Raw genomic sequence first — 23735 nt, 5'->3', positions numbered from 1 at the left:
TGTAATCAGATTACTCGTTTTTGAAATGTAACGCCAGCTGAATACAGTTAGCCTACTTGATTTTTATATTGTGCGTAACGCCGTTACATGTATTCCGTTACAACCAGTCTAGGTTACAACCCAACCCTGCTTCTAGGCTACTGTCCCGCAGCTCCTGCCTCTCTGTTGGACTCCGTCGCAGCGGGGCTACTGCTGCGGAGTGCACACAAAGCAGACTCTTCACAACGAAGGGTCACTTCTTCTTGAAGGCAGGGAAGGTTTCGCAGTACGCAGTCTACTGTCCCGCAGCTGCTGCCTCTCTTGCCCCTTTCACACCAGCGCTTTTTCAGCTCCGGCTCGGAGCTGGAGCCTGAAAAGCGCAGTTTTTTCCTGTTCACACCGCAGCGGCGCCGGCTCTTAGCTCCGGAATCGGGTTCACTTCCAGCTCCAACAAATTGTCGGTCTAGAGGCAAGAGCTTCGGAGCTAAGAGGTGGCGTCGCTTACGTCTCTCTTACGTCGAGGCGTGCAGGAAACTAAACCCACCTCCCCTGAACACTGTTATGCCTGCCTACAAGCAGTAGTGCTTATAAACACACTTTATAAAGTCAGGCAACACTAACCAGGCTTCGTGTGATTCTGTTTATTTGTACCTTACTTTGACCATCCGTTCACTGTTATCGATCATTGTGGAGAGAGGCAGACGTGTTGTTTTGTATTATTGCAGCTATCGGATGCAAGTAGTCAGTTTAGCTTCGGTTGCTATGCTAACATCACCCGTTTTATACCAGAGAAACGTTCATAACAGCGTTGTGATACCAAACAGCGTCAATTCAGACTGACACACATTCACTTAGGCTAAGGGGAACTGGGGATATGCATCAGCTGCTTGTGTGAGTCGGACAGTGAATACTTTAGAGCGGCCGCTGCAGTGTGAGCTAACCGGGAGCTAACGGGAGAATAAACTCCCGTGGAAGAGCAGCCAGCACTGCAGTGGTCGGTAAATGCTGCAGAAACACATTAATAAACAATGAACCACGGCACTCTGGAGCAAAGTATAAGGTTGGAGAAGTCGTTATTCAATTTATTCTGGCTTCGTGGGATTAAAAGCAACACGATCATCGACCCGACGCAGTTCCCCGTTGTTGTGAGCGCCGTAATGGCTGCCGTTGGGGAGCAAATCAGCGATGTAAACGGTGACGTCATGACGCAGCAGGGGCAGCTCTGGGGCGCCAGTGGGCGGTGTAAACAGAGCGGGAGCTGAAAGGGGAAACCGGAGCTGAATCAGAAAAGCTCCCGCTCGGAGCTAGAAAGGGAAAAGCGCTGGTGTGAAAGCCGCATCTGTTGGACTCCGGTACTGCACCTTACTCACGACGTTGGAAAAAAATAAAAATGGGTGGGAGGCGAACGCAGTAACCACTCAGCTAACGCCACAGTGCGTGCGGGCCGGATGAGAATGTCTGGCGTGCCGGATGTGGCCCGCGGGCCGCCAGTTGGTGGTCACTGACTTAGACAGTGAGAGGGAGGGGCAGGATCGGGTTTTGTCCCACATGGCTCTAAACAAACAGCTCAATAGGCACACACTGTAGACACTAATTAGAAGAACACATACTAAAACAGCAATGTACAGACGAATCAGATGATTTAACATGATCTTAAAATATATTTATATATATTTTAATTTATTTTTTGCATTTTGTTGTAATCATTATTTTAATACTTTCTGCTGACACTAGGTGGGGCCTGCCCCTATTGACCAGTCGCCACTGGTTACTTATAACACAATGTACACAACCTCTTATCGGACATCTGTCTTGTCATTAAAAGACCAAACTCTTCAACTCAACGCTTTTTAAATGCTTTTAAAACTTGCATGAATACCAGTATTGTTCCCCAAATAAGCGTGTAACAGCAGGTCAGGAGGAGGTGTCAGTCATTAGATGATGATTTGTTTTAGTTTGATTGAACTCTTATAGATGTTTCAGTACTTATTATTCAAAACTATACTTTCAATTCTGAGAAAGGACTTTTCTTTTTAGTAAATCTAAAGATATCACCATAGTTTCCCTCTCTGTTTCTCATCTGCTTTTCCCATGTGACTGATCGAGTTTTAGTTCCTGGTTTATGAAAACATGCCAAACCACGAACCTGTGGTGCTGACGCCTTTTTGGTTTCTGTCTTGCAGAAGGACCGAGAACAGCTGAGTCAATTTGTGATGTGGGACGCCACTTAAATGTCACACATCATCTGCTGTTGTTCAGAAGGGGAACTTTCTCACAGGTCACTTTTGTTACACGAGGGTAGCCCAGTGGCTGCTCACACACACATGGGAAGATTGAATATATCACCCTCTAGTTGTGTTACAAAGTAAACACACCCTCTCAGGGAATACACAGTAGGGCTTCTTTCAAACTGAGATACTGAATCATTTCTGTATATTAGTAGGGATAAATGTATGACCCGCACAAAGACTCAGAGTATGACTGATCATCAAAGGTCTTCGCAATTCAGATCTGTTCCACAAGTGTCTTAACCCAGGTTCAGATCTAGGTCATGTGTTGTGTGGCTCAGACCACCAGGCCACCACAATGTCTTATATTTATAATGTTGTGTTTAGTATATTATATGACAGTCAAGAAGAGCAGGCAAATAGAACCCATTAAATTGAGGGAAAGATCTCAATATCACATCGCAAACCACAAATTAGATTGGTCCAACATATTGTGTCAGAGTGAACACTCAGAAATATAACTACTGTTAGATGAAGTTATCTTAGAAAGAGGAACTGTTGGTATTTTTGGATATTCAAACCTTGACAAGTACTTGTGAACCAGAACCATTATGCAAATAAGTAAGGAACATCGAAACTGGAGAAACATTAGGGGCATGTGATCATTAGGAAGGTGAATGTAAGTGAACACAGATTTGGAAGAGGACATCAGATGAAGGAAGCTGCAAACCTTTTCAGAAGCACCCACAAGATCTGTGTACAGAGAGGGATAGCTGTGGGAACATTTAAGACGTTACCTGACATTCACAAATAAAGGTTAATCAAAACACTCAAACATTTCCGCCATTTGAGTGTCGCAATATTTACACTCTTTAATAATTACCTCTGTTTCTAGGATTCAGTAAGGGAATTTCCTCATACTCCCTATGATTATAAGGTGTGACATTCACAGATAGGGCAGCCTGCATTAAACAGAAATCATTTTGAATGTATTGGATGTGAAAACAAACAAGCTCCTGTCATTTTCTGTGCAGATGAAGACATTTGGGTTCAGGGCCCTGACAGCTCAGCTGGTGTCATTTGAGCCACAATGGAGCTTGATACTGTGAAACAAGCTCTGACATTCTCTAGCTGCCACGAAACTGGTCGGGCAGGTGGGAAACTGAAGCACTCGGCACGCCCGTCTCTGTTCGGAGAAGAATGGAGGACTAAGAGAAGGATGGACGCTGGAAGTGGGAGGTGTCAGGCTCTGAGGGGGAAGGCAGACCTACCTGTTGCCAGATGGAGGTCAGAGACTAACACAGTAAAGGAGAAGAAAAGAAGAAAGCTGTGGTGTTAATGTGGCACCAGCATGCACTAATCTCTGCTCTGTGACTGAGTAAACACCTGGATGAGAAAAAGCTCCACCTACCTGCACTCACCTCCACTCTCCACTCTTTAATTTTCTGAAACCAATGGCAAAGCCTGACCCGGTAAGTTCTTTTGTTGTCTTTTTTCTTATAATTGAAAATGTCTTCCTCTTGATAAACAGTGTCTTGGCTTTTCCTCAAGATGTTAACCTTCCTCCAGTCAATAGTCAAACTTCCATCTTGATCAATACTCACCTCTGTCCTGTTTGAATTTTAGAGTGTGTGTCTATAAACCTTTGCAGCCCTCATAACTTGCATTGACTGAGTATAGGTTTTATTTGTTTCTGTATGAATGGAGTTTGAATATTGCTTTTACTAAAATATTGCTTTTACCTAAACCAACCTAAACCAACAGTGAACAATGGTTTCTATCAATAGTTTCCATTGTGCACTTTTATAGCAGCTTGAAGCTGAAGAATATAACACTTTTCATGAGCAAAGAAACAAATATTATTATAGTTATTTTTACAATTTGACAATTAATGTTTCCAAATCAGAAATTGGTTTTATCAATGTGTCTCTACATTTGGGGATATGTGGTTCTCATCGGATATCTATCTTTACAATTGTGACATAATTTTAAAACCGTGTTTGTGGCACGTTTGCTTATGCAAATCACGAGTCTTAAGATAAAAGAAGTATGTTGTCAGAGTCAAATGTAACCTTTTTTACTTTTACTTTACTTATGATGAGGCCACAATGTATTGGATATGCCGCTAGTTTTGGGTTAGGTCTTGGTTGCAGTCAAGCTGAGTTTACTACCTGATGTTAAGAAATGCAGAGGCCAGACTTGTATCCGCCTTGACTCCCGATTATAGTACACATTAGTTTCCAGTGACATTTTGGGTGGTTTTGTAACTTTATTTTGACACAGTTATTGTTCTGGTACAGTTTTCAACTTTCAAATGTCATGTGAACTTCCTAATATTTAAATGTTTTTAGTACCCTTTGGATGATAATGGCCGACAGGCAAACTATGCAAGATAACCTGTGTGTACTCTGCTGGGAAATGTGAAAAACCTGCTCGTCTACTTTTTTTTTTTGTTCTGCAACCACCCCGCACCCTGCCTTAAATTAGCTTTCTCTATGGGTGGATTTTACAAGTCAAATCAAAACAAATGTTCCTATGATGAAATCACAGTAACAGACACTGTTCATGTTAAACCTTTGCTATGCTGTGGCCCCTCTGATTAACCCATACCCAAGAGTTGATAACAAAATGTATTAAAAAAACTTAAATCAGACCTTCTGTACGTAACCTTTTTCTAGTTTTTTTTAGTCTTCTCAAACTCTGTTGTATGTCATCATAATCCGTAAATGCATGGGTGACACTGCAAACAGGTATTCAGGCCACATAGAGACAGAGTGCAACATATCATACTCTGAAAATGTCAGCATGACTAAGGATAATTTTATCAACCTACTGTATCTCTACCACTGGTGCTGGTGATAACTTAAATAATGATGGCAACAGTAACCCTTTTTGATTCAACCACATTCCACTACTATTACAGAAAGAGTGAACAATGGCCTGAAACTGACATTTGGAAGACAATCTTGCTGCACACATATGATAACTGAGTTTCAGGATCCAAGTTTTCTGTACGTCTCATTGCCTGTATACAATGTTGTCTTCTTTACCCTGTTAATAGTGAATCCCACCCAGAGAAACTATTTAGGCATTTTATTTTATTTGCAGCAACTACCGAGGTTTTCGCCATTGCTCTGGCACTTAAAGTGTTTCTTTGTTGTGCTCAAGCAGGTTTAGTCACATATTCTGCATCGGTAACGTTCCTTTCCCTGCTTTAGCCTCCCTAGCTGCATTCCACATACCACAAAACCGCATAGCATGTTGTATAAGTTCAATTGTATTGATAATAATAAGATAACTTTTTAGTAGTTAAACGTTTTTGGAAAAGAAGCTTATTTTCTTTCTTGCAAAAGATAGATGAAAAGAACAAAACCACTTAGAAGTCTATAAAGTAAATATGAAGCGAGTGCCAGCAGCAGGTTGGGTTAACTTATCACAAAGACTGGAAATAGGGGGACACAGCGAGCCTTGTTCTGTAAAAGGAAAACAAGTCCAACACCTCTAACACTCACTAATATCTTGTTTGTTATGTCGCATATATTCAGAAATGTACTGTGCTTAGCCAAGATATAGTAAACAGCTTAACCCCCCGTAACACCACAACATGCTGATTTTACTATCATATTTTTCCTCGGATAAAACAAATGAGATAAAGTGTGTATCAGTGAGCTTTAGAAGAAACTTTAAGGAAGTAATGTTTGCTGCTGTGCTGACAGAGCTAAGCTTACTGGCAGCTCACTCTAGCTGTTAGGATAAACACACAAAAGTGATATCAACCTTTCCATCTAACACTCAGCAAGAAATTAATAACCGTGTATTCCCGGAAAAGTAGAATGTTTAGTTAACGTAATATATCCACATAAAGTAAAATGATTGGAAGCTCAATCATCATGACATCAGGAAGAAAGAAGAGAAGAGAGTTTGAACCATGAAAGTAGAATAAAAAACAAAAAATTGCAAGTCATTGTGTGACAAAGACAAATATATAAGGTCTTTAAACGCATTGTCGAACTAAAGATAGAGTTTGACCAACCCATACATCTGTTTACTCTGACTTATTCATAGTGAGCTCAAGTGGAGCTGGTGGAAAACACTGTTGCTACAAATCACCCTTTTAAACTCTTGTTTTACTCTCATATAGTATTTCAAACCTGTTTTTCATTTATTCTCTTGTTTTTTATACCTATAATGATCATATGAAGGTGTGCCTCGGAAATAATTGTTTACATTAATCGTGACCAAACCGTTTGAGACCCACTGAGATAACTTTGACTAAAGTTAACTATCTAAACACTCAGAGAGTCCTTTAGTTCACTGAGCCTCTCAGTCTGACAGGAGAGGACTCTCTTCCACCTTGTTGTTGAAAAAGCTCCCTGTAGCTTGCTAGCACCAGAAGCTAACAACAACGATCTCCGGTACCGGTGCGCTCTCTCTCTCACGCGCTCGCGCACGCACACAAAATGGCTCGTTCCACACACACACAAAGCCGAGCTTCAATTAAACACAGAGACATACTTGTACTGTACTGTAGCAAATTTTCGAATCAATAATTTTTGAATTTATTAATTTCTTATTTTTTTGTCATAACTATTTTTCCTCCTGGTCTCTCGCACCCCCCCTGGCATGCCACTCTGCACCCCAGGGGAGCGCGCCCCCACTTTGAGAAACATTGCCCTAAACTCTAATTTGTAAATATCTGTTATCCAACCTGTCCCAAACACTCAATCGCTGATTAAATCCTTTGTCAGAAGTACTTCATATCGCTACTGGAAGAGTGAATCAAAAAGGGGCAGAGCAGAGCAGATGATGATGCATGGCTGGATAAACAAGGAAATGAACTGTTAAAACCTGATCTTTCACAAACTGTTGCTAGGATACATCACCTTTTATCTCTACAGGAAAGCATGTTTCCCAGGCGAGGATTTACAGTAAACATAGGCTTGATAATAGTCGCAAAGAGGACAATGGGTTACGTGCTTAATCTTGGCAACCATCCAAATAATTTCCTTTTCTAGCCTTTTTCTATTGTATGTCTCATTGCTTGTATAATAAAACATATTAAACATAGCAAAGTGTCTTGTTTCCAACGGTGATAGATTTCACATTGTATGTATAACAGCCTTTCCAACACTCATGATGCCTTACTAGTGGATTTCTTACCTGTTTATTATTTTCTATTTTTCTCCCAGAACGACCTCCCTCCTCCTTACTACTCTCTTGACTTGCACACCCAGCCCCCCCTCAAGCCCTATGAGGAGCTGGTTTATGGTGTGGGTCCAGGCCTGACACCCCCCAGCCATCCACGTTACATCGCCCAGTATCCACAGCCCGTGGTGGTTTCGCCAGTCACACAGTCTAGCATACGTGAGTGATATCCACAGCTCACATATTTTCCTGAGAAGAAAATACATGCAGGTGTGGGAGCAACATAAATGGAGACAACGAGTGTTAATGTGTGTTTGTGTCCCTGTGTCCAGCCCCCAGCAGTAAGAGGAGGAGATGCTGCCACAGTAATGCACAGTGCTACGGAGGGTCGGGGGGATCCTTACTTCTGCTCGGCCTGCTTGCACTGGCCATCTGGCTTGGAGGTACACTGATTCATACAGATCATTAGATATTGTCATTAATATTCATCTGCTGTTCTAATTTGTTAAAGTATATGTTAGTCAATTGTTATTGTGCCCTTGTGTTCCTGAAGAGAGTAGATGTGATTTAATTTTTTGTAAATAAGGCATACTTTTAAAAAGACTATTGCAGGTATAAATGCCACTAAAAAGAACAAGATTATGGTTGCTAGGTTCTGAAAGAGATTGGTTACGGTTTCATTCTCTAGCATCACTTAACTTTTTAATCATACAGCCCTTTTAAAAAGTTTTTATTTTCACTGAAGCTTTATTGCCATTCACAAAACATTGGTTGTTAAAATCTAGTGTTTTTCCAGGGTTGAGGTTGTAGTATTTATGGGATTTGGATCACCGTGTAGTGAATGCACAAGTTTAAAGCAGGTATATTATTTATATAGAAATGCTTTTGAATAGTTGCTGATATTCTTTAGGCGAGGTACCCAAAGGTGTTGTACTCCTTTAAGTTGCATTTTACTGTTCTAATTTCATGTCAACGTGTAGTTTTAGTTGATTCTAGCAATAATGGCACACTCTATCTCTACTGACCACAACTCCTTATTACCCAAACAACAGTTCGTTATGGCACCCGGTTGGCAACAACAGCAATCCTCCACGATGACTACAATGATCAAGATGATTACGACGATAACATTCCGGAAAGATATGACACCTGCCCCAACAGTACTGTTCAATGTGATGGGATAATAGACTGCAAACTGGGATCTGACGAAACAAACTGTGGTGAGTAGGCACTATTCAAAGAAACTGCACACAACAGCATGCTTGCATTTGTCAATTCTTGCTGAATGAAGCTAATTTCTTTCTCATTAGATTACTGGTTTCACTGTACAGTAATTGTCTGTAGTTGCAACAGCAGCAGCACACGGGCGAAAGACTCCACATTACAGTCACATTGAGTTAAGTATAACCAAATGATGAGACACCATCTAAGTTGTCCTATTGCTTTTTTTCTTCCCCAGTGAGATTTGACAAGAGCAACGGTCTGCAGGTCAAGACATCTCAGGATGGCCGCTTCCTTCCAGTGTGCCACGAAGACTGGAACAACAGCTATGCTGACGAGACCTGTGCTCAGCTCGGACTCAGAAAGTAAATCATCATCCCCTGACTTCATTTATTATTTCGTAATTCCTGACCTAATGTGTGCTGAATAGCGTTGGAGCGGTAGCAACAGCACTCCAACGTGAAAGAAATGTGTTACCAATCCTCGTCATCATTCGAAGGGTTTCTGAATAAGTCATTTCGCATCATTTTGCCAGACCCAATTTCAACAGCAGTGCGGGAGCATGTGGGTTTCTATCTCACCTGTAATTGAGATCCATCTCATTTCTCCTCACATGCTGCTCTGCGTTTAGGGTTGAATTGATTCTCCACAAGGTCTCCCTGGGGTATGAGTTTCCAGACTCAATCAGGCATTGCTTGGACAAAATGATCTCTGTATGTGCAAGTTTATCTCTACAGCTTTCTGAACTGCCTCTCTCTATTTTTAGGTCATATGTTACCAGAAAAATGAAATCCCAGGGGGGCAATGTTTTATCATTGACAAGCAGAAAATCTCCACTTCTCCAGAGTCGGGTTAAAGTCAGGTAAACAATCTAGTCCTTATCCCACATGTTTCATACACAGCTCAGTTCTAAACTGTAATCTTTTTATTATAAAAAATATATTTCATCATTTCACATTTTAGAATCATTTGTGAAAGTAGTTATCCCACAGACTTATTTTCTGGTTTTATTTTGTTATAATACTACAATAGAAAGCTGTGTTGGTGCATGCATTTATACCTGACGTGTTTTTCTCACTGTGGCATTACGCAGTTCATCGTGTCCAAACCAGGAAGCCGTCTCCCTGCAGTGTGTGGGTGAGGAGCCTCCATCTGTTCCTAAAGCCATGTGTCACACACAGCCCTTGTCTTTTCTGTCTCTTTCTTACACATATACTCACAAACACACACGCAATGTACGACTGCACATTAAGCCATTTGAGTATTTGATCAATATCACTTGACATTCTGACAATACCTTCTTTTTTTTAAGTTCTTGCCCTCTTTCAATCTATAACCTTAATTAAACTCGAGCCTTCAGAATTGGGATGACATGGCTGCATTTAAACAACTAGGATACCAACCATGATATGTAAAACACAAGGTTTAACATGCAGGCTAGTTGGGACATTCAACCACAGTCCTGGAGTCTGCTTCTACACGCACACAGCCTTTTCCTGGCACTGCAACACATATCCACCACACCCTTTCAATCCTGTTTACCTAGGCCATCTGGTGCTTTGCTAGTTCATTTGCTGGCCTACTGCTAACCTTAAACTATGCTTACATTTTATACAACTGCTGCTGCTGTTCAAGCACTGTTGCATTTCATAATCCCCAGCGTCCACCTGTAGTCCCTGAGTCTACCTTTCCTATCATCACTCCCCACTTCCTACTGTGTTATGCAAATATCATCACAGAAACAATTCTATATTTGCATCATATTCCATATTTAACTAAGTTGGCACACTGAAATAGGCAAGATCATAAAAAGAATAAACATATTAGTTTTGGGTGCAATGGACTGAATTTCACTGTATGATCAAATCTAATTTGTCACATGCACTGTACGAGCAAAGAATTAGTAACCCTTTTTGTTTTGAGAAGCAGTAACAAAAAGCAACACAGTCCCTCTGTGAGGGCAAACAAAACAAAAAAAAGTTGGTCACAAAAAATGAAGCAGTAACACAATATGATCATTATTTTGCCACCTGAATCTATCATATTGAATTATCTTTCAACACCTACTATAAAGGATTTGTTTAGCTGTTTCTTTGGACATGTGCAGTATTTTACATTTTTCTTTTATTCTCAGACTGCGGACGCCAGAAGACCACGTCCCGGATCATTGGGGGTAGTGCGGCTAAGGAGGGCCAGTGGCCCTGGCAGGTTTCCCTGCACTTCCGAGGATCCCACGTCTGCGGGGCAGTCCTGATCTCTCATGATTTTGTTCTGACTGCTGCCCACTGCTTCCCAAGGTGACTGACTGACAGATTAAACCCATCTGAGAATTTGTATACAAACTTATGGATTCATTTTTGTTCTTAACGTGTTTGTTTTTGTCTCAGTTCATAATGCACATTGTAATTATAGAAATGCATATTGTGTTTATATCAAGATTCTAATATTTAAAACTGATATAGGTTCTGAACGAGATTGGTAACAGTCTGCTTCTCTAGCAGCCGAGCATCACTTAACTTTTTAATCCTACAGTCCTTTTAAAAAGTTTTTATTTTTGCTGAAACTTAATTGCCATTCACAAAACATTGGTATTTAAGTAGCTGTTTTGTTTATTTATGAGTAACGGCATTGCTTTCGACTGAATTATTTTTTGTTTTGATTTGCAGCAGCAACTCTTTATCTCTCTCCACGGAGCACTGGAACGTGTATGTTGGATTGTTGTCTCTGACCAGACCTACTCAGCCCTACATGGTTAAGAGGATTATACTCAACAATAACTACAACAGCAAAACTAATGACCAGGATGTCGCTCTGCTAAAACTTGAAACACAAGTTACTTTCAATGGTCAGTAAATTATTTATTTAAAATCCTTATCATTTTCACCCTACTTTCATACCTGTTTGAAGGGAGTATGCATATGTAGGAAGTTTGTTTTGCAGTGTGACCTGGTGGGTGGCTGATTCTCGTGAAACACTGACAGTTTGCGTTCAAGAGCCTGTGTCAATAAACATTCACTCAGCAGCTGACAAACAGATCACTCAATATCTACAACCTACTGTACAGAGATGTATGTGCTGCTCTGCAGCTGATGACAGCCCTGTGTAGATCTAGAATGTAAAACAAATATATGTATTTTTGTGTTATCCAGATAATGTCCATCCAGCTTGCCTGCCAGCTTTTGACCAAGAATTCAAACCTGGAACCGCATGTTGGACCTCAGGATTTGGCACCACTGAGTCAGGATCAGGTAAGAATATGATTTTTTTTTTTGTAATATTGTATCCCCATTAGCGCTCACTATATTAACAGACACGTTTACATATTCTGCTTACGGTACACCTGCATATAAGCAATTTTCATTGTTAGGGATTGTTCAATTGTACAGAAACCTTGTTAATGAATGTATGTTTTAAGAGGTTGTTCTTGAGTTCATGGATAACGTATTGTTATAAAGAAGTTTCAGGTAACCCTAAAAATGCAGCTTTCCTTGAAAACAAGCACCGTAACAGTATACACCTCATGTTAACATGCAAAATGTTAAGTTGCAAAGGGACTATTTAAGTTATACCAGATCAGAATTTATTTATCAGTTTATTTAAAAACATTGTCTTTCTGTGTTTTGAACTATGTTTAATGCATTCTCGAGGAAATACAATATAATATTTCCTTGAAACTAAATAATACAATAATATATAAATGAAGGCATGTAACGCATGATTTAGAACCCAAAGGATTACAATTGGCAATAAGAATGCAGTCAGACCAGATAAACAACTCCAAAAAGGTTGGGGCGGGTAAAGTCTCAATCCCTTGGGGAGACATGAATGATTTGTCTGAGAGTAAGTAAATGCCTGTCCTGTATATACTGAGAATGATAGCAAATGAGAAAGATGGACATGAACTAAGAATGCACAACAGCATGATTAATAATTGTATTGGAAATAAAAGATAGAAAGAAATACCTGGTGTGGATTGTTTATCAATCAATTAATCCTTTTCTTAAACACAATATAAAGCATCGCATTTATTACGACACTATTATTAGACATTCTTATAAAAGGAGTCTTGTTGGAAATACAAATCAGCATATGTTTCCTCCAACACAGGTGTTGTCTCCAAGGAACTGATGGAAGTGACTGTGGACCTCATAGACACAGGTGTGTGTAACGGTCGCGTAGTGTATCGAGGCGCCGTGACCAAGCACATGCTCTGTGCTGGGGACTTGGCTGGAGGCAAAGACTCCTGTCAGGTGAGCAGTCAACGTCAATGGACATGTTAACATCCGCTGTGACGTAAACACACACCTCTGAAAACCAGTGTTAACTAACACAAACGGTATTTCCAGGGGGACAGTGGTGGACCTCTGGTGTGTAAGGGAGACAGCCGTTGGTACCTGGCCGGGATTACAAGCTGGGGAGTTGGCTGTGGTGAAAAAAACAGACCGGGTGTTTACACCAAAGTCAAAAGTGTTCTGCCCTGGATCTACAGCAAAATGCAGGTAAGAATATATATGAAAAAACCGTTATAAGAGGGTGAGTTTGACATCCAAATTATTAAGATGCCTTACATTTATGCCACAGGTTTTCTCTTTTTAATCTTAACTCTGTCTGTGCCTCCTACAGCAAGAGAAGCCATGATGTCCCTTTGTCTCCTGCTGGGGTCTAATCCCCCCACCACAATAAACCCTGCACTATGAAGCAGAGAGGTGAAGGAATGTACACATAGAAGAATGAAAAGATGATCCATCCATCTTCCATTTTATACTCTGTCATTCAGGTTTTGTGAATGACCTAAACCTGATTATTGATACACAACAATTGATGCACTGACTTTAGTCTAGGCTTCTTGATTCTTCTGTCTCTTGTTATGAAGTATACTTGTGTTGACATACATGTTAAACAAGCTTTAAAGATGGCTGGCCCTTCTCTTATGTGTTCTGTGCCAATGAAACACAGAGAGACATGAGAACCATGAGAACAATTATTTATGATTGATAGATGTGTTTTATACTCAGGGACACATCTGGGATGTTTCAATACAGAACAAAGAAGAAAGGACACTTTGTTTTGTATTTACTCTAAATGAGCTGGGACTCTAGCTGTGAAACTCTGTGTACCTTTATACCCACAATGTGACGTTTTTACGTCACATTGTGTTCTCCTGAAATTGTTCTCCTGAAATTGTATGTCAAAGTGTGGGTTCTCTGTGTCGTATTCATGTGCATTGGCCATCTTGTGTAACATAATTGTGCACACATACAATAAAGATTAAGCAAGCATAAGCTTTCAATCACACATGAGTCTGGCATGATACTGGGGGTCTATGACGAGAGAGAGAGAGAGAGAGAGAGAGAGAGAGAGAGAGAGAGAGATATAGGAGAGCAGAGAGGAGAGAGAGAGAGAGATCAGACGAGAGAGAGAGAGAGAGAGAGTAGAGGAGGAGGAAGAGAGAGAGTGAGAGAGAGAGAGAGAGAGAGAGAGAGAGAGAGAGAGAGAGAGAGAGAGTATATATATATATATATGCACTGAAAATCCCATTGTTATCCATCACACCAACTTGTTGCCAGGACCAGTAGATGTGAGCAGTCTGCATATTGACAGATGATAGTAGCCTAAAAAGCCTCCTGAGACAAGCTGCTTGATTTTTTAGGGTGGATATCGGTTTGTTGGCCAACAGTCGGCTGGAGAAACAGGTGGTAAGTTGATAAGCGCACATATTTGATGTCTTATATATTTTTATGTTCTCAGAAAATGTTTAGTAAGAAGGGGTCAATATAGCATGCAAAGATGGGTTGGAAGAAAACGCAATTTGTTTTTAGGATTTTAGTGAATACAAGCACATTTATAGTACAATTATTTTTATGCCAACGTGCAATATTTTGGATACACGATGCTGCTCTCATTGACTTGCAGAGATGCCATTTACAACGCTGCTTGTGGTTTATTATCACTGATACAGAACGAGGGTGTGTCTGCTCGCAATGATCACTAGACTTCAGTGGTTGCGCGTTATTTAAAAAAAAATTACAATTACAGAGACATTTGAAATTCTTAAAAAGAGCGTGACCAATTCATTTTCTCTCACCGATGTCGTTGATAGCCACATTTCGGTTGTCGTGCGTGATGTCACTGCTGTTATTAAAGACGGTGACACTGAAAGGGGATATCACATTGCGCATGATGGCTGGTTTTTCTGCTTCATCAAATGATCCACAGGTTGACGGACGCACAAGTGGATGGATGCCCAGACGTCACGCATCGGGTGTTGAAATATATTGTGCCAAGTGTGTATAAGTCTTTGAATTAAACCTGTCGGTGTGTTTTACCATGGCATTAACATGGATGTGCGTTCAGCCTTCATTATAATGGTGAGGTTATCAGTGCGTAATTGGGGGCGATATGTGATGTAAGAGCGCGATTTACACAAACAAAAGCCGAATTTAATTTACCATCACTAGGTAGCCGATGCAGCCATTGTAAACAGATGTGGGGATATTCATCAGATAAATAGAAGGTTTTAAAGCTGCCTGCCACACCCCTTGCTCCTGTTTATGTGGGAACTCCGGTTATCTGTGTGTTTCCATTCGAGCTCGTCACCTGAACCCATTTCTCGTTCAGCACCAGAATATGTTTAGATGGAGACATTACCATGGAGATAACTGGACACTAACGACGCACAATGTTGTCGTGGTGATGTAACATCATTATGATGGCAGATATCGAGTATTTTTTTCACAAAGGTTAAGGAGATCTGATGTGATGTGTGCCCTCCAGTATAATCAAGGCTGAACTCAATGTATATAAATCGGCACTGGGACTTTGTATTTAATTAGTTTGAACACTTAGCCTCAGGGTCTTTAGTAACCAAATTGATGTCCTTTGCCCAAGCATAGAGTGAAAGGCATTTGACACAATGACCATACTTTTAAAACCTTGCATTTAAACAAAGACACACACACACATATATATACAATACACACACATATCGAATTCCACAAGTAGCCTACTTGTTCTCTCAGAGACACAGAGATCTCCCACGTTAATGGCAATCGGAATATAAATGACAGCAGACCAGAAGGACCTCTGACAGGATATCATCTTCTCTGTGTCATTGTGTTTTTGGTCGGGTGTGGTCTCATGTAAAACCCCACATACAATAAACCATCGGTTTTAATGTAATTTTAGACGTTGGTGTTAAAAAAGGTTGTTTTACACTGAACTAAATCTTGTCTGAGATTCACACTTCTGCAAAAAAGTATGGTATAGAATGGATCAATATGATTTCTTTTTGATCGCCCTCATGTATTTCCTTCTCTGTGGTCACATTTGCCTCACCACATTTCCAGCTCTGTGTATTTTATACTGGAATTGTCACTTCAATAACCCCCCCCCCCCCCCCCCCCCTTTTCCGACAGTGTCTCCTCTGCATGCCCTTCACCTGCACTCTGCTGCTTCACAATGCCGGCTTGTCTCCTTTTCTGGCTGTCGTTAAGCCTGCCCTTCCCTTGTTCCCACATTACAGAAAACAGGTCATTGCCTGCTGTTTCCTTGTCTTTCCTTGTCTTGTCATTTATGCCCGCCCCTTTCTTGTACTCTCTTCCCAGACAATGGGGAGCCTGGCTCTGCAACTTGATTCTTCTAGTGCAGTCAGTCCAGGTATAGAGAGGCAACTGACAGGGTGCCATATGTGATATGATGTTAAGAGAAAGGCTGGCATTAACTGTCTGCATGCTCAACACCTCAAAGGATTCTCACAGAAACCAACTGATACTTCTAAAATGATTAGTCACCATTAGTTGTTAACCAGAGAACACTAACTACTTTATTTTTTGTCCATAAAATACCCATCTTTGTGTACAATTCTCCAGTGTATACAAATAAAATGTAGAACATTTGGAAATAAGGTATCGGATTAGAACTAGAAAACATTATTATTTTCTATAACACTGGCAGCAATATGCTGCTGTATAAAGAGCAAACCTACCTTAGCTGAAATAATTTCCCACCTGCTGTTATAAGCAGGTGAAAGACAGGCCTGTAAGAGTAACAAAGAAAAACATTTAAAGACTTCAGTTTTGACTGTATAATCACAACCGAATTGAATTCCTAACTGCAAACATTCTCTTTTTGAATAGTTCAGTGTACACTGTAGATTGTACACTGTACATTTTAAATGACATATTATTTAAGTATACTGTAAATACATATAAGGAGAAGAGTACTGCAAATGTAGAAACAAGAGAGCCTCTTATCAGAATGCCTGTGCAAAGGAAATAAATTAATGCACATTGACATTCATTCAAAAATATCAAAACAAAACACAAGTTCCTACATTTTAACTAGTATGTTCGAGGTCAGCTCGACAGTATGGCTGATTTTCATCTTTAGGGTAGACAGTATCAGTCTTATTGATTCCAATGGAGGCCTTTAATTCCTGTGCTGTCATCTTCTGTCACATTATTTTATAAATGTCCTTGAATCTGTATGAGTTCTCACAAATCAAATATACAAAGCCCAGACATACTGTACAAACAGCCACTGAGCAGGAAGGCTGCAGTCGGTATCTCTCTCCGAATGACTATAATTGAATCTGTTCATTTAAAAATGTTATTGATGGCTGGATAGACATAAATTGACCCACTCAAACAAAGGGACAGTAAGTCACGTGGAATGAAATAAATAAAACCATGTACGGCGGTGCAGAGAGCAAGTTGGTACTGTCAAAGTCATTTTTGCTATTCATCTAAGAACTATAAATATATGGAATTAATTAAGTTAGTTGTTAAGATATGTCAAGACATATCATGAAAAAAATTAAAATGTCAGAGGATAACCAAAGTCTAAATGATTCATCCTCTGGGGACCATGTATGTCTCTATAAAGTTTCATGGTAAACCATTGAAAAATGTTCCCTGGTGCCTTGCAGTCAGCTTGGTTAAACAGTAGCTGGGCGACTTTACAGTTCCTCCAAAATGCACACATTCTGTAACAGAAACCGTTGGCATGTGTGCATTGGTTAACCTATATGAAAATAGGTCAAGGTTGTTTGATATCCACAGGGAGGAAAGAGTACTCTTTGCCAGGAAAAGAGAACATGTTTGCAGACTCTGAACATGGATCGTTATGCAAGATATCCCTTTACATCAGTTAAACTCCAGGGTTTGGTATAAAGCCGTGTTGTGTGATGTGATTCTTTTTTCTTCACAATATTCACTTAATTGTATGAGTGTTTGTATTGTTGTGTATATAAACTGTACTTTCATTGTTGCAGGAGGAATATACTGTGTTTTCTGGAGCTTGCCAAAACAGACCTCTAAACCAAATTTGTATTTGTCTTTCTTTCTTTCTTACTCACCCTCCCTCTTTATTACTATATGTCTACAGTTGCCATGGAAACTATTCTGCTCTTCCTCTCTTCACTCCTGGTGTGTGTGGCTGGTAAGTTGCACTGTACACACATGCATACAAACAACACCAATAGTCCATAGGGAGGCAGTGTTAGACCAGGAAGTTGTGTTACACCAAAAGCCAGACACTGGGTGTGGACTTATAGTAAAACATCAATTACTGCTTCTCTATGTGTGGGTTTTACAGACAGGCTGTGTCACTGGTTCTCTGTGTGTGTGAGGTCTGTTTAATAGTGTATGATTAAAAGTAAGACATATGAACACATTGTGCAGTCACTACAGTACAAATAGATTACATCGTGCTTTGAACTGTCTTTTGTTTCGCCTAGAGCTTGTGTAAAATGGAATATATATAGAATAATAGACAGAGAGATGGATAGCGATGAAGTATTTGTTGTCTCCTTTCTAATATCCTGTGCTTGCACTCTCACCTTTTTCCTCTTATCCTCTGACTCACACCACTTCTCCTCTTTGGCTGGCTCTCAGCTGTGGCAGACCCCAGTGCACAGGGTGAGTACTCTCTCTAATAGGGTCACACTAGGTCCTGACAGCCATATAGGTGGGTCTATTGGTTGCCAGATCAAATCAGACCCTTATGTATTGCTCCACTACAGCATGGCAGTGGCAGAAGTATCGATTAAGCATGAAAACGACGAAGAAAAGTGTGGTTTTTTTTATGCAAGGGAGTTAAATCAATGCAGTAGAGATGAGAGTGGTTGTTTGGTCTGAGAGACAGGTGATAATGACAATATATATCAAATGTTAATGCAAGGTGTTTATATTACAAGTTTTATAAACCCTGTAGGCAAACTAGAATGTTAATTTTTGACGATACTGCAAATATGGAATGTTTAAAAATAGGGAAATATTACATACAAAAACTGTGGTAATAGTATGGTTTAATCAGTCAACAAAACCCTCTAGTTTTGGAGATAATGTCAATCGACTCAAATTAAGGTCGGTGACTGGCGATGCTGCTCCAAGGATGCAATTCATTATAAGTGTCAAATAGACTGTATATATTTTTTAAGGTTTGGTTATAATCTTGAAAACAATTTTTGAAGAAATTGACATGTTTTAGAAGCTGCCACCCCCGATGTATAAAAACACAGGCATGCATGCCCACACCATACAGTGGACATCATGTACAGTGCCTTGGGCTTCTGTTTTGTCAAACTGATTATGTTTGTCATTCTGAATGGAATCCAACTTAATTTCAAAAGTAATAATTTTATGTTTTTTTAAAGAGAAAAAAGGAGGGATTTTGTTTTCCAAATACTACAAAGCATTTTGACACATATATGTAAAAGAGATATCTGATCAATTAACAATTAGACACCGGATAATAATTTAGAACATTTATTTGTTCTATTTTCTGTGTCTTTTATTCTCTATTGAAACACCTTGGTTCTAAATGTGTGGTTTCTTATATACATTTTTTACAGATGGCAAGGAGACAGTTGAAAACCCTTTTATTTATGGTAAGTTTAGAAAAATCTGTGCTTTCTGCAATTATTAATAAATTACATATTGATCAATGTTCTTCCTCCTACTGTCATCCTCTTCTTCTGTAGACTATGAGACCCTGAGGATCGGGGGATTGGCATTGGCCGTGGTGCTGTTCACACTGGGCATTCTTCTCATTCTTAGTATGTTAACCCTGTGTGTGTGTGTGTGTGTGTGTGTGTGTGTGTGTGTGTGTGTGTGTGTGTGTGTGTGTGTGTGTGTGTGTGTGTGTGTGTGTGTGTGTGTGTGTGTGTGTGTGTGTGTGTGTGTGTGTGTGTGTGTGTGTGTGTGTGTGTGTGTGTGTGTGTGTACAAACACGGAATCAAGTGTTTAGTCCCTCTAATTATAATAATAATAATGCATGAATCATAATTGTATTTCCGCACTGTGTTACTACACCATCTTGTTTTCCCACTTTATGTTCAATAAATACATAATACATTATGTTTATCATTCAAAATGAACCACTGTTTACATTGGTGACATTCACAATACATCTTTATAATTAGACATCTGGTAGGCACAGCTAATTATGTCTTATATTTAGGTCGAAGATGCCGCTGCAGTATCAACCAGAAGCCCAGGTAAATATCAGCCTCTGATTAAAAACAAACGTCTTTTTTGTCATATATGATCTGGTTAACATGAGAATCTGTGGATTGTCTCTTTAGGCCCCCTGGAGACGAGGAGGCACAGGATGAGAACCCCATTGTCCCCACGGGTAAGATGCACATTGTCAGCTCCTCTCACCCCCATAATGAGTTTCGCTTTGGGAGGGCCGATTTGCTCGGTGTGCATTTGTACACTGTATTTGTGTGTGTAGTTGAGAGAGAATATACAAGTTTTATTATTACAATAAATGTTAGACGCTTTTATCCAAAGCGACTTACTGTCTTCAATACTGTGGACAATCCCCACAGGAGCAATTTGAGGTGAAGTGTCTTGCCCAGGGACACAACGACATGCTGACTGCAGTGGGACTTGAACTTGCTACCCTCTGATTTGAAGTCCAGCACACTAACCACTTAGCCACAGCCCCTCCCTTTATAAATGTATAATACTTCCATACCTTCCAAGCGGTTTCAGGTTTGAATTCACTTAAAGGTCCCATGTCATGGCCATTTCTACTGATCATAATTCCATTGTTGAGGTATAGGCTACTAAAATAGATGTATATTGTGCAATTTTCCAAACTCACATTGGTTTCTCATACAGCATCTCTATATAGTATGTGTATTCACTCTCTGTCCTAAACGGCTTGTTGGAGCTCCTGCCACCACCCCCCCCCCTGTCCCGAGACACAGTGAAACCCAGCCCGAGCACACACACACACACACACACACACACACACACACACACACACACACACACACACACACACACACACACACACACACACACACACCCGCAGTCTGGCTGGGAGTTTGTGTGTGTGCTCACATACCGACTCACAGCCTCGCCGCGTTCCGCCGTCTCAGGGAGGAGAAATTGGCTGAGCTGCAGCTGAGAAAAGATTGAGTGTGTGTGGGTGAGGAAGTCCACGGATTAATCCACAGACGTAACGTAACGGCTCCACGAATTGGTCCATTTGGCCATGGGCACGTCACCATACCCAGGAAGAAAACAATGGAAAAAGAGAAATCTCTAATGAAGCGTTCTGGGGCAGCACAGACATGTCTTTTCTGTGTTAGAGTTGTACTCCCTACAGGGTGTACTTTGAGGGTTTGTGACTCTGCAGACCGTTTACATGCATTAAACCTTCATAACACACAAGGGGACGGGTAATAACCGGAAAAGCATGACATGGGACCTTTAAATAAAGAATAACAATCAAGCAGCATCGACTTGTTTAGAATCTAATACATGGTCATTTGTTCACAGCATCCATGTTTTCCTTTTATTTCTGTTACTATTTTATGACAAGTACCCTCTGAAAATATGAGCTTATGGCCAGGGCTCCATTTTGCCGATGACTTTTCCCACACTGTTACCAAAAACCAAATACAGAACAATAGCAAATATATTTAAAAAAAGTCAATGAAGAAATCTTAATTTCTCCACTTTTTCTGGTCTCTGCAGGTTTGTTTTTGTTTCTCATGACGCTGAAGTCTATATTTGTGATTGATCTTGAGGCAGAACATGTCATTGGGACACTCATAGCTTATCTTACGTGCAGCAGTACATATCTTCCTTTTCCAAAAAGTGTCCATCTTGTGAGTAAACACAAGCAAGCTAATTAGCTAAGGCTCTGGTGCCTTAATTTATTTTGAAAAAGGTCAGCAACACAACCTTGTGATAGCAGAACAGTGAACATTGTCCTTTCAGTGAATCGTGTAAGTAAATGACAGAGGGAAATAGAGCGAAAGCATAATGATTTGCATGGTGCTTCAACTAAACCTCTTGTCGTTGAACTCTTCCAGCTACACCGGCCGTCAAGGAGACTCCAGCAGAAAACTGAGGGAACTTCACCTGAGTGAGCTGCCTTGATGTGGTGATCGTTTTATTTGATATGAACCCACTATAACACTGATGAAATGGATGATTGTGATAATTGGTTATATGATAGGGTTAGAGGGAGGTATTCGTTTAGAGGTGTGATATGTAAATAAAACTTAAAGACAAACCTTTAGCCCCCTGTGCTACGTTGTGACCGTGCCAGTCCCTCCGTGCTCTTGTCCGTTCCTGTGCCTTTCTGTGAAAGTCTAGTCCAGTTCTTTGTTTTAGCCAGTAGCACCTTGGACACAAGATTGTCTTAAAATCCCCAGAAAATGTCTAAATGTTGTGTGGTCTACAGTTAATTGTGTTGTACTCCTATTTATTGCCTATAGGTTTTAGGAATTGTCAATTTGTTGTTTATTTGTCCTGGATAATATTTTTCACTTTTGGATTGTAAAACAAACATATAAACTGTATAAGTATATATAATTATATACAGATAGTGTACAGATACGATATACAGTCTAATATCCTTAATTTAGGTCTGCTTTTGAAAGATTGTGTGTGTTTGCATTCACATACGTGTGTGCATACACTGAAAATATATGATTGTGTATATCACAGGTGCATGTGTATCTCTACATGTAAATGTGATGAGCCTTATATAAGACAATCTGAACTGCCACAGCTCTCTGACCGAACACAGGTATCAGCACGAGCTCCTTCACCGCTATGTTTGACTAACCGTAGTGGAGGGAGCTCCTGCATCAGCTGTCTCACTGCCTTCTTCTCCAAACATTCACTTAACCACACCGTCACTGGCTCCGCTTGGATTAACTAGTCTCCAGCAGACTATGATTAGTTTCCCCTCACACACTATAGTGTCGCAAAGCTATGAAGTCTTGGTCTCTTTCTTTTCTCTTTCATTCTTGTTTATTAAATTGCTTGCTCAGGCTCTCTGATGCTTTGAGGAGCCATACATGTACATTTTTGAAAAAAGAGAGACAAAGTTTTGGTGCTGAGTTTGGGAGAAGTAAAATTAAAAATGTACATTTTTTGTGTGTAATATTTAATTGATAGTAGCCTTAGCCAAATCAAATCGAAAGAACAAATGAGCATCCCTTAATTGTTGTGAATCTCCTGTCAGGCTTTTATCAATTGTTTTGTCTGACTATTCAAAGATGAAGGCTGTACTTACTAAATGCTTTGTTCATTTTGTGTGTGAGACCTTGTTGTGTAGCCACATGTTGTGTTTTGGCATAAATAAATAAAAGTATGTTTGAACACACATACAGTAATAATGTTTTGTTATGTTCATTTAGATAATATACTGATTTTAGTGTGCAGCTTAATATTTCTCTTTCAGAATTCTATTCTTAAGCATTTTTGCCCAAACCATTTTATTTCACAAGGGACCCTATACTTCAAATCCATCCAATAATAATGATTCCAAAGGTTAACTGTTATACTCTTTATTGGCAGCAAAGTACAAACTTTATGAGACTACTGTCAACATCAAAAAGAGCGGCTGGACTGAGGTATGGCTGTGGGCGTGGTGTGTGTGTGTGTGTGTGTGTGTGTGTGTGTGTGTGTGTGTGTGTGTGTGTGTGTGTGTGTGTGTGTGTGTGTGTGTGTGTGTGTGTGTGTGTGGTGTGTGTGTGTGTGTGTGTGTGTGTGTGTGTGTGTGTGTGTGTGTGTGTGTGTGTGTGTGTGTGTGTGTGTGTGTGTGTGTGTGTGTGTGTGTGGCCTAGCATTACTATACTTGTGGGGACCTAAATCTGTTTACACAGTCAAGTGTGGGGGCTCGCCTCCC

At 40.2% G+C, this 23735-nt stretch overlaps 2 protein-coding genes across 2 annotated transcripts; both read left to right on the top strand.

The window, feature by feature from the left end:
* Positions 1–3528: 3528 nt before the first annotated feature.
* On the top strand, positions 3529–13841 carry tmprss13a (transmembrane serine protease 13a). The gene is made up of 13 exons (XM_034097931.2): positions 3529–3679; positions 7397–7571; positions 7685–7795; positions 8405–8572; positions 8812–8938; positions 9340–9435; positions 9667–9710; positions 10708–10870; positions 11240–11418; positions 11723–11821; positions 12681–12823; positions 12920–13072; positions 13197–13841. Exons 1-13 carry the CDS (start codon positions 3662–3664, stop codon positions 13209–13211), a joined length of 1491 nt encoding a protein of 496 aa, XP_033953822.1. The 5' UTR covers positions 3529–3661; the 3' UTR covers positions 13212–13841.
* A 247-nt stretch (positions 13842–14088) lies between these two features.
* On the top strand, positions 14089–23210 carry fxyd6 (FXYD domain containing ion transport regulator 6). Its single transcript, XM_034097784.2, has 8 exons — positions 14089–14269; positions 17958–18011; positions 18467–18490; positions 19426–19461; positions 19555–19629; positions 20034–20070; positions 20158–20207; positions 21907–23210. Exons 2-8 carry the CDS (start codon positions 17963–17965, stop codon positions 21942–21944), a joined length of 309 nt encoding a protein of 102 aa, XP_033953675.1. The 5' UTR covers positions 14089–14269; positions 17958–17962; the 3' UTR covers positions 21945–23210.
* The last annotated feature ends 525 nt before the right edge of the window (positions 23211–23735 follow it).

This window comes from Pseudochaenichthys georgianus, chromosome 13 (genome assembly GCF_902827115.2).
Source record: "Pseudochaenichthys georgianus chromosome 13, fPseGeo1.2, whole genome shotgun sequence".
Taxonomy (NCBI): Eukaryota; Metazoa; Chordata; class Actinopteri; order Perciformes; family Channichthyidae; genus Pseudochaenichthys; species Pseudochaenichthys georgianus.
The sequence above is the reverse complement of the archived record's forward strand: the minus strand, read 5'-3'. Positions and strand labels throughout refer to the sequence as shown.